General features: G+C 41.0%; 1 protein-coding gene across 1 annotated transcript in view; it reads left to right on the forward strand.

Moving 5' to 3' along the window:
- Positions 1,473-12,052, forward strand: part of BCAT1 (branched chain amino acid transaminase 1) — a 116,647-nt gene continuing 106,067 nt past the window's right edge. The window contains exon 1 of the mRNA XM_018048394.1: positions 1,473-1,659. Coding sequence (XP_017903883.1) covers positions 1,654-1,659 — 6 coding nt within the window. The 5' untranslated portion in view covers positions 1,473-1,653. The remainder of the gene's footprint in view (positions 1,660-12,052) is intronic.

Raw genomic sequence — 12,052 nt, forward strand, 5'->3', positions numbered from 1 at the left:
GTGGATAGCCACACAGGTGGACTCCAAGAGTGTTGCTGAGTCGAGTCCTCGTGGCAGTTTGAATTACGTTTATGTGGTATTTCTTCTGGGTTTCCTTTGGCCAATCATTCTGATTTGCCTGGTTCACAGTCCATATTTGGTATATCACAGGATCCTTCCATGTCTGCACATGCATCTCTTAGCCAAAATGGATTTTACCGAAAAGGCATATGGGTAGAACAGCCCTTGACATACTCCCCCTTTGACCTTCAAGGAACCTTTTCTGTACATATGTGGTTGGGGCGATCTCCTGACTTCGAGAAAAGAAATATGTGGCGATCTGGGCAGGGCCCAGCCTCCTCCCTAATTGTCCTGCTTATTCTAGAGTTTCAGTTCATAGGGGGTAAATCTCCAATTGCTTGATGCTGTGGGGTGGGGAGGTATCTGCCTCCTGCCTCACACTAGCTTTAGGAGATGACTACCACAAAGGATCCACCCTCAGGAATCTCATAATCTAATGATGTTAACATCACGTATGCATACTCAGTCGCTATCCTGTCTGACTCTTTGCCACCCCGTGGACTGCAGCCTGCCAGGCTCCACTGTCCATGGGATTTCCCAGACAAGCACATCCATGCAAACAAATAATTAAAATAAGGGATATGGACAAAGCACAGTGCACAGACAAGGGCTCAGTTCTGCCTGAGGGATTCAGCTTTAATTTCATAGTAAAGACTTCAGCTGATAGTTACAAAAATGGGAAGTTGCCTGATTGACAGAGTGAGTTGCGGTCAACCAGAAGGGCATTTAAGCAAAAATCCTGGAGCCTGACCTGAGACCTGGAGAAGTAGCAATGCTGGAGCTTTCTTATATAGAAGACAAGAGAGGACCCAGAGAGGATGAACTGGTCTAGCAGGCAAATCATAAAGAATTTTACATGTTCAGTCAATCAATTAAAATGATTTTCCCAGGTACAAAAGAAATTGACCAAAAAAGAAAAAAGTTTGAGCAGGGACTGTGGGACTAGAGGAAGTGGGTGGGAGAAACAGAGATTGGGCAAACTCTCAAAAACCATGCATGTGCTTCTTACTATGCGAATAATCACGTTTAAAATTTTCTGTTTTAGATGTCAGGAATTCACTGTGTAACTCTGAGCAGGGGAATCCGGGAAAGTTGCTCTGGGGAGAGTCGGAACTCAGGTGGGCAGGCAGCCCGCTCAGGAGGGAACTGCAATCAAGGTCTGTGAACTGTTTTGTTTTTGTTTTTTTCCTCCTCCTTGACAGGCTACATTTTCACATCAAAGATACGCACACGCCAAGGCACTAACCCAAGGGTAACGTGTTCGAAACGCTAGCATCTTCCTCCAACCCCACGGGTGAGCTGAGCGGTGGATAAGGGTCTGAGCTGAGTGCAGGGGAGGAATTTTCGTGTTGGAAGAAACGCTACCCTCTGGGGGCAGTGTAGGGGAAACACAGCCTCAAGACTCTTCCTGCTGATGCAATCTGCAGGAGAGCCAGCAGACTTCGCAGCCCCGGCCAGTCTGCGACGCGCCCGCCACGTGTGCCCGCCGCCACCCCGGCCGCTTCCCCAGGCCCGCGCCTCCTGGAGCGCTCGGGACGCAGCGCCTCTGCCTCTGCTCACCTCTAGCTGCTGTGTTCGAGCTCTGGCCCCACGATGAAGGTAACCGCTTACGATTCTGACTGTACTTGTACAACAATGTGTGTATGAATTGAGCCCGCATTCCTCAGACAGAGTTGGCAGACAGAGGACAGAGGAAGAACTGGCTGGCTAGTTGCCATGCAAAACGCTTGCAGCATCTTCCTTATCAATGAAGCTTGGACCGAACCTTCTCTTCATTTTTCTCTTCAGGTTTCTGCTCAACCCGTCACAGGATGTGCCGCCTCAAGGTTTTTCACAGCTGTATTTGTGAAGCGAGATAAAAGGCGGCACGCAGCTCCCTCCCCTGCCTGTTTTGAAGTCTGGAAAGGGAGAGGAAGCTCTTCTCAGTTTCTTTTTCTTTTTTTTTTTCTTCTCTTCTCAGTTTCTGAGATGCACAGGAGGTGGGGGATTTTGGAGAAGAGGTCTGGAGGTGTCACTGGTAATACATGGCGGTTTTCTGCTGGCTGTAAGTTACAAAGGTTCAGAACTAGGTGAAGGTGGGAGATGGAAGCAATCTGTCCCATCTCTATTAAAAACAGAAGGGTCTTACTCTGTTCCTTGTGGAAATTCACGCTTCTAGGAGTTACAAATAATCAAATAAGCCTAAGGGCATTTTTTTTAAATTCAAGAGCACCCTAGTGACTTTTATTCTTATGCTAATCAAGGATAAAGAGCCTAGATGCTTGTTACTTAGGAAGGTGTAGAAATGAACCCTTTTAAGGGTTCTGTTTTCCCACGTTGGAAAACTGTTGCAATTGATTTAAAAAATGAAGAGTAGCTTTTTTTTTTTTTTAAAGAAAAGAGAAGCAAGGGCAAGTACTATTGCTATCCAACATCCTGGAAGTAGGCGAGTCCTATATGCAGTCTGAACTTTGAGGGGAAAAAAGGCCACAGTTCAGAGTTTCCTAAGAGAGTGTTAAGTACAGTTGCTAACTGGGCTTATCCGCAACCCATCCCAGTCTACAACGGTGCTTACAAGAAAGGATGTGTCAATGGTGTCTTTTCACCAAACAAAAATTTCCACTATGATTAAGTAGGAAATGAGTGGAAAATGTAGTTCTGTATTAAAACAGATCATGCAAATGTGCTGTGTTGAAAAAAGTCTCTAGAGATTTCTATTTCTGGCTTGCTCATGTCTGTCCAATTTCAGATGCAAAATATACTCTGGGTATCGAATTAGTGAGTAAAAGGAGAGAATTATGAGAATAAACAGTCTTGTTTTTCAGCTTTCTCCTGTCCCAGGTGGAATTTAGTGGATTATGCATTTTTGTAAGTTCATGGGTGCTTTAGCATGAGTACAAAACCCCCAGCCCTTTACAGAGGAAACTGGAGGATCTCTTCTAGTAGTCTCATCTCTGTTTTCTTATATTTTACTAAGATTAAGAAAGAATGATTATGTGTTCTAGGCATGGTCTAAGGTGTATGTAAGGTTTCTTTAAGTTTTTTTTAAATTTTTTATTTCAAAAACCTTTCTACTCACCTTTTACCTCAGTATTTCTATCATAATCATCATTTTAACATGACACCATGACAAGATCTGCCTTGCTGCTGCTGCTGCTTAGTCACTAAGTCATGTCCAACTCTTTGCCACCCCATGGACTGCAGCCAACCAGACTCCTCAGTCCATGGGATTTGCCAGTTAAGAACACTGGAGTGGGTTGCCGTTTCCTTCTCCAGGGGATCGTCCCAACCCAGGGATGGAACCCGCATCTCCTGTTTGGCAGGCGAATTCTTTACCACTGAACCACCTGGGAAGCCCTTGATAAGTTCTGTCCTCAGATAATTTTCCAGACGTAGTCTTGCCTGGGAGCTATTATTTTAAGATGGACACATACAGAACAAACAACCGAGTGAGAAAAATTGCGTACGCGTTGAGTAAGATGTGTGTAAAAGAGGGAAGTACCTATTATAATTTACTGAATGAAAGTGGAGATGACGTGTATCCGAAAGGACAGAGACAAGTAGCCTTTGTCAGGGATGCATGGTTAAGGGAAGTGTGTGTGCAGGGGGCCAAACGAGAGGCCTGGCAGGGAGGGGGTGGGGTTCACATTCAAGACGCAGGATGTGGCCCCTCAGGCCAAGCTCAGAGAAGTGCAGCTAGTTAAGCAGGCCTAACAAAAGGGCACTGGTGGAACCTGAGGTGGTGAGAATAAGAGAAAAAGCAAGAACAATGGATGAGAGCTTCATTTTGGCCAGTATTTCATTTAGGAAGTCTCCGTAGTAAATAATTTCATCTGATATTAGAACCGTAGAGAAAAAGGAAGGTGAGTTAAGAAAACTTTCATTTGTAATGCAAGAATTTCTCTTGCTTGTCGGGTCATTGAATCTAAGGTCTAAATATTTGAAATGGGCTTAAAATCTTGTGAAAGAAAGTGGAAAATAGTTGATTATTACAGAGATTTATGTGAAGAATTAAAATCAAGTTATGGTTTCTTTCAGTAATTGTGTATTTCCCAATTATTTTCATAATTTCAGATACTGTCTCTTAGTTCAGATCAGGACTTTTAGCTCTATAGTGGAGGAAAAATAATTCTCCCTCTATACTACGCTTGGCTGAACTGTTGTTTAGTCACTGAGCTGTGTCCGACCTTTTTGTGACGCCATGGACTGTAGCCCACCAGGCTCCTCCATCCCTGAGATTTCCCAGGCGAGAATACGGAAGTGGGTTTTCATTTCCTCCTCTAGATCTTCCCAGCCCAGGGACTGAACTGGTTATCTCCTGCTTTGGCAGACGGATTCTTTACCACGGAGGCACCAGAGAAGTCCTCTTGGCTGAAATATCCCCACAATAAAACACAGATTAATGGGGGAGGAGTCAGGGGGAGCAAGTTTAATAACATGTATACCTCCTGTGTACATCAAAAATGTCCAGGAAAACTTGAGCAACTCCTTGGAATGACCCAAGCTACCACCTTAAATATCATCTTCAGCTAAAGACTAAAGAAAGATATTGAGGTTTGGGGCAAGCTAGTTATGGGAGGTTATCAAACAACGCACAGAGAACAGGAATAAACTGCATGTTTAAGTCAGTACCTTCTCCTTGTTAAGAGTTTCTAGAGATTTTATTATCCTTCCTTTCCTGGCACAGAGAGGGAGACACCCTTCCAAATAGGGATTTCCCTTATAAATGCAACTTCTACTCTGTTTTCAGATATTCTTTTGTGTCTATAGCTTTTAAAAAATGATCAGCTCAAAATTGTCCTTATGCTAAAGAGGCATATTTTGGGGGTGGTCTATTCTGCTCCCCTTAAGTGCATTATTTCTGATATCAAGATAATAGACCAGGGGAGGGTTGACCTAAAACAGACTGCAGCAAATATTTCTCGGACACAGATGGGTTTATTTGGGGGTCAGCGGAGAATTAAAATTTGGGGTCTGTGACCAAGGCCAGCCACACACAGCAAGTCTCTGCATAGCAAGAGAAGTCTTTACACAGAGAAAACTGACATTGGGAGGGCCGTAGTAAACAGAGTCTGTGGCTTTTCATTGAGTTGTTGCTGGAGTCTTTCTTCTTTTTGGACTCTGCTATGATCGTGGGTCTGGGGCTAGAGAATTCCCTTTTCTGTTCTCCTGGGTCATTTAATTAAAGTTTCAAATTTTTTTAAAGAAGGGCACAGCTGGATAGTATAAACTGGGAGGTCTAGGGTTATGAGTAAACTATTTCTGTGCATGAATGAAGAATTATTTCTAAACTGTGGGTACCTTGCGTGTTTGGTTTAGTTATATCTTTGGGGTTTCAGGTTGTCTGATTCTCAATGAGGGTAAGAAGATGAAAATGAAGGGCTTTCTCTAGCTTATTTTAGGCTTGGCAACTGTTAATCCTCTAACAGATGCCACTCTAGACAAACCTAGTGGAATGGTCAGCCTTATTATGCCAGCGGGGATTTGGTTACCATATTAGAATGAGAATCTGGTAACTTCCAAGATGGACATCATTATCCCAGGCATCTTCTACTTTCTATATAATACTATCATTCTTTCTGAGCACAGGAGGAAACTGTGGCCAATCTGCTCATTTTACAGTTGTAAATATGGCAGTCTTTGTGTCGTAACTTTATCCCCTTAACAGCTGTCCAAATGCTCTAAACATTTAAAGTGACATATGGTAAAAATTCCTACTGATGGGCTTTCCTGAGCCTCTGTAGCCCATTTGGTAATACATGTCAGTGGCCATTCAACTAAGTCCACTGAAATTGGACACTGCATAGTATCAACTTAAGGTGCCACATGCTTTAAATGTTTTAAAATGGAGTATTGGGGATGCTCTGATTCTAAGCCTAACTTTGCAATTGCAAACATTCTTATTGTAAGATCTAGTCTATGATTGACAGTATCAACGGTGAATATGAAGCCGAAGCAGAAAGTCTTTTCTAGCACACACAAGGCTTCATGTGTCAGTTGCACCTGTGCTCATTTGTCTTCTCAAGTCTACAGGCTGAATTACCTCTAGAAATTGAGTACTTATATCCTTAAAATAACTTAGACATTGGATCAGTTTATTAATATAGCATAGCATATAAATATTTTCCTATTGTCATATATAGGCCATGCCCTTTTTATAGGAAAAACCATTTTGCAAAATATTTCTCTCATGTTCAATGATTAATGGGAGGAAGAAAATCTTAGAGAAAGAGATAATCACACTCTGGAAATATAGGGAAAAGGTCAAGAAGAGAGGAAAAAGGAAGACAAGTTAAAAAAAATAGAGGAAATGACATTACAACAAACAAATGTCTGGAAGAGTTGTATTGAAAACACGTGATTCTTTGTGATTGAGAAATTGTGAAATATTTGTAAAATTTGGCTAGTTACATTAACAGCTCTATTTTTCATCTAAAAAGAACTAATTCATTTTTTTTTTATTTTGCTATGTGGATCTGAATATGTGACCAGTTGCATATACAGTCTAACCCCTTGTCTGAGAAATGATTTTGCTAGTTTGACTGGAAGTGGTTAAGAATTCTAGGACATGAAAGTTCAAATTCTGACTCCTTAAAAATATAGATAGAAGAGGCACCTGTTGGGATGTTCTAGGCCAAACATGCCACGAATGTCTCTTACGTGTCCAACAAAGACCTTCACAGAATTTGGATTTAAGGCCAAGTATGGATTTGCACATGGTGATCACTCAGCTGTTGTTAACATTCCATCACTATGGTAAAGGGCAGTTTTGCCTAGTACCTTTCATTTCGTTTTAGCTGATTCAGATTCAGAGTTGTATAGTGCAGGAATCTGTAATGACAATAAATGTTTCTTTGAACTTTGAAGATAAAAAGTAGCATTTAAGTGGAGTTGTAAGGTCTGCTTGGAAAAGCATAATAATGCATTATGAGGAATTTCATGGCTTTCAAGGTTGGTGAATGGTCTGTATACTTGCAAGATTAGTGTTGATGTTTATAGAGGAAACACATCCAGGTTTTGAGAAGGACTTCTTTGCTTAACAATAGTAGAGATGCTTTATATTTCTAAATGCTATACATAATGTTACATAACACTGAATTATAACCTCAAAATCCTCATATGAGGAAAGCACAACAATTATATTATTAACTCCCATTTTACAGATAAGGAAAAATGAAGATCAGAAAACTAACTTAAATTGTTTAAGACCATAAATAGCACAACATGATGAGGAACTAGGTATTTTGACTCCTAGTCCAGTGTGCTATCTCCTTCACTGGTGTTCTAATCCATTTGGGGTCTGACGTCACTTTATAAATCTTAGAAGAATGTACAATCTCCCCCAACAAAAAGTACAAACATACATAGGCACAAAATTTTATATCTAAATTATTTGTTGTTAAAATCAGGACAGTGTAGTCCATATAGCATGGAAGACTGATGGAAGATACTGAAATAACCTAGTTTTTACAGCAGTGGAGAGCTATTGGCTCTTGCTCCTGTAATCAGCTAGAAATAGAAGAGTTCCACACTGTTCTTTGAATATCAAACATATCTGCCTCTAGGGATGTCCCTGGTGGTCCAGTGGCCAAGATTCTGAGCTCCCAATACATGGGTCCCAGGTTCCATCCCTGATCAGGGAACCACATCCCACATGCTGCAGCTAAGTGTTTGATGTAGCAGCTAAAAGATCTTGCATGCTGCAACGAAGATCAAAGATCTTGGATGCCACAATTAAGACCCGGCACAGCCAAATAAATAAATCAATTTTTTTTAAAAAAGGAAAATATCTGTCTTTAGACCAAACAGAAAGACAATGAATATTTTCTTTGTTTTTTAACCATACATGTTATCAGTTTCATCTTTTTCTTTTATTTCATAAAGACCCAAGGTGTAGAGTATAGGGGAGGAAAACACGTTTTCTTCTATCTTTTAGGTTCATTTCTTGGTGTTTTGCAAATTAGGCTGACAAAAGACAGTGTAAGAAGAGAAGAACCGTTCATTATCTCTGCAGCTTGCATACAAACTGGAGAAACTCAGTGATGACTAACTCACAGGGTGGTTAGAATGTGGGTTTATATAACTTCCTAACAAAGAAAAACACATTTGTAGAGAACTGATGAGACAAAGGCAAACGTTTTAGATTTCCAAGGGCAGCAATCTGTGGGGAGGTAAATATACAAGGGATACTAATGGGGTAAGATTTGTTTGTTCAGGTCCATCTCAGTACTGACTTTTTGGCTCCTTGGTGGCTGTAAAACTTCTGCAGGAGAGGAGACTCTGGGCAGTCCTCATTTCTCAGAAGTTTCTACTTTATCAGTGAAAGGGAGGCTCCAGGGAGGCTTCCTGCTGTGCCTGTTGGCTCTCTTGTGCCTTCAGCTTAAAATAACCCTTATCCCAAAGTGGCTTATTTGGGATGTCATATTTTGATCCTCTACAATGGTCAAGAGCAGAACTTAATTCATGGAAGCTGCACCCTAATTTATTTGATCTTCATCTCATTTTGAAGTGTATACATGGCCATTTCATTAAACAGGGCTAAGACATCATTTCTTAGTAGAGTTTAGTAGTTTGGGGTGCTTAGGTTTCATTAATAACTTCCTGCCCAAAGGGAACATCTACACGGCTGTGTTGCTACCAGATGACCCCTGCCTTAGCATATTTGGCCCAAGTCCAACAATCTTTCACTTCTTTCTTCTTCTCTCATCCCCCTCACCCCACTCCGTTCAACCAGATACCATATTCTATGGATTCTATTTTATTTCTGTATGTTCTCTCTTTCCCACTGCTGGTGTAACAATGATTTATGCTCTCATTATTTCCTGCTGGAATTATTTTGCAAGTCTTTCAGTTGGTCTCGAGATTAATTTTAAAAAATTTTCCTAAGGCATTTTTTGATTATGTCATCCATCCACTCAAAATACGTCCTGACTTTCCCATTGCCTCTGGAATTTAACTTAGGGCATGAAGTCTTTTTCTACTCGGTCCTCTCTTTTCTGTGTATGTGCTCCTCCAGTCATAGTGGAGGATTTACTCTTCTTCAAGATGAGCTTTCACATTTCCATATATTCATGTCTCATTCCTTCCTTCCTGGACTTTGCTCGTGGTCCAGTGGTTAAGAATCTGCCCGCCAATGCGGGAGACACTGGTTTCATCCCTGGTCTGGGAAGATTTCACATGCTGCAGAGCAACTAAGCCTGTGCACCAACTACTCAGCCCTGCTCTAGAGCCCAGAAGCCACAACTACTGAACCTGAGTGCTCTAGAGCCTGATCCCAAAGTGGCTTATTTTGGGATGTCATATTTTGGTCCTCTACAATAGTCAAGAGCAGAACTTAATTCATGGAAGCTGCACCCACATTTATTTGATCTTCATCTCATTTTGAAGTGTATACATGGCCATTTCACTAAACAGGGTTAATACATAATTTCTTAGTAGAGTTTAGTAGTTTGGGGTGCTTAGGTTTCCTATTTCATTAATAACTTCCTGCCCAAAGGGAACATCTAGCTGTGTCTCCACAACTAGAGACACCACTGCAATGAAAGGCAAGTGTACCACAACTAGAGCGTAGCCCTCACTCACCTCAACTAGAGAAAGCCCATGCACAGAACTAAAGATCCAGTGGAGAAGGAAATGGCAACACACTCCAGTACTCTTCCAGGAAAATCCCATGGATGGAGGAGCCTGGTGGGCTGCAGTCCATGGGGTCGCGAAGAGTAGGACACGACTGAGTGACTTCACTTTCACTTTTCACTTTCATGCATTGGAGAAGGAAATGGCAACCCACTCCAGTGTTCTTGCCTGGAGAATCCCAGGGATGGAGGAGCCTGGTGGGCTGCCGTCTATGGGGTCGCACAGAGTCAGACACAACTGAAGCGACTTAGCAGCAGCAATGGCCAAAATTAAAATAAATAACTTTCAAAAAAATTCCTTCCTTGCCATTTATACCTTCTTCCCATCTGTCCCCTCCATGATGCCCCTCATCATGTGGCTCACCCCCATGTTCCTATGTGACTTGTTTTACAGTGGAATGTAAAACAGTGACTTGTTTTACAGTGGAATGAGAACGTGAGAGATGGGAAGGTTAAGAGCAGAGTCTCCTTTTGGAGTCAGGAAATAAGATATTGATCATATTCTACAATCTCTGCACTCACCTTTCCTCTCTTGCATGAACCCTGTACCATCAGTGGTGCTTTTACAGGTACTGGTTGAGCTAAATCAATGTCCTCTTTCTAGATTTCCTAGATTCAGATTCATTGATTCTGTTTTATATTTCTTTGTTTTCAAACTGTAGATATATTTTTCCACATAGGAATTTATTTGATGTTAGAACTGTAATTGACTACCAAAATATAGAGGGTTATAAAAACACAGACAACAGTAAACACATGTTTTAATGCCTATTGCCAGATCCATTTCATACAGCTACTGACTGATGTTGTTAGAGTGTCAGTGGTGAAACTGTACATAGATTGTAAGCATACATTGAAAACATTTCTGCAAAAGTTCATTCAAAAAGACGCTACATAACAATATGAACTGGACCCACGAAAATCATAAAAAACAAACTCAATAATGCCGGTTCACTAAATCACTACTGCCTTCAGATTTAGGCAATATGTCAAGAGACCATGCCCCTGCCACACCCCAAGGAACTGTCGAGAATTTAGAACAAATTCTAAGTGTCTAGGAATGTTAACTAGTTCCAGTACCGTTTAACGTGGGGATTTTCTGTTGTTGTAACAAACAAAGCAGTTTTTAAGCAAACTAATTAATGCATACGCGGGCAAACAAATCCAACAAAAGAGGCTCTTAGAGGCAGTGTTCATTGAACACTGGAATTTTGAAAGAAAAAACCTCTTAGGTCATTTTAGGCATTTACTTCTGCTAAAGAAGGATTGTTCTTTTAAGTTTATTTTTCGAGCATTCAATTCTATTCCACTCAAATACCTCAAGAACCAAGACGTCTCAAATCTTCTGTGGACAATTTTGCCACTTACTATAGTCACTATTTGAAAGTTTCCTGAAAATTAACTTATTTTTCTTTTCTTTTGGGTCTGTATTCTATTTGCTCTAATTAGTAGTATCAGTAATTTAGTGAATATGTGGATATCGTATGTCAGTAATGTTTATGCTACTTTAATTATTTCATGTTTGCCTCTTACATTAACATTGTGTCTGAAAACCAAACAAAAAAACATTGTGTCTGCTAGTCCAGCAGGCAACCAGGCACCTTTCCTCCTCTTGATGATGTTCTTAGGACATTTATTCACAGTAGCCCATCAGTCTACAATTTGATGTTAAAAGACAACATTTTGATGCTGGGAATGAGGGGTCCTTTGCAACCGCATGAACTTAACTACACACTGTGAGATTTAATAGTTCAACATCATTGTTAATGTTTAATTAGATGTGACTTGTATTTACTTGTACCTGTGTGAAATGACATCCAAACCAGAGAATTTACTGCAGAACTGTTTGTAATAACAAAAGATTGGCAGTCATCCACATTTCCAACAGATGTAAAAAAGAATGAAGTTAAAAAAAAAAAACTAGTGGAGGGAAGAATGAGTAAGCTCTCTATACACAGATTAAAGGAAAATCTCCATGATCCTTTTAACTGTGTACATTTATGTATTTGAAAAATGCTGATCAGAGAAGTCAAGGGAGGATTTACAGTGGAGGTGATGTTTGAGCAGAAGCAGGAGAGAAGGCCAGCCGAGCAAGGAAGGAGGAGCAACCCCAGACTTCTGGACCTAGATTCAATCACCCATTCTTTTGCTGTGAAAGACCATGAGGAAACGTGTGCCTGGCCTCTCTTCCAGACCGCTGGTAAATACAGGGCCCCGTGTACCCGACATTCTCAAGGAGTGAGCTATGAGAACTCACAACACTGGCAACCCAGGGGCTAGTTAAATTCACCACATCACACTTTGCTCACAGTATCTCCATGCTTCACTATCCCTTGATGCTCTGGGTTTTCTCTCTTGTCTCAACTCTCACTAGATCCTCC

The sequence above is a fragment of the Capra hircus genome, chromosome 5 (genome assembly GCF_001704415.2).
Source record: "Capra hircus breed San Clemente chromosome 5, ASM170441v1, whole genome shotgun sequence".
In the NCBI taxonomy this organism is placed as follows: domain Eukaryota; kingdom Metazoa; phylum Chordata; class Mammalia; order Artiodactyla; family Bovidae; genus Capra; species Capra hircus.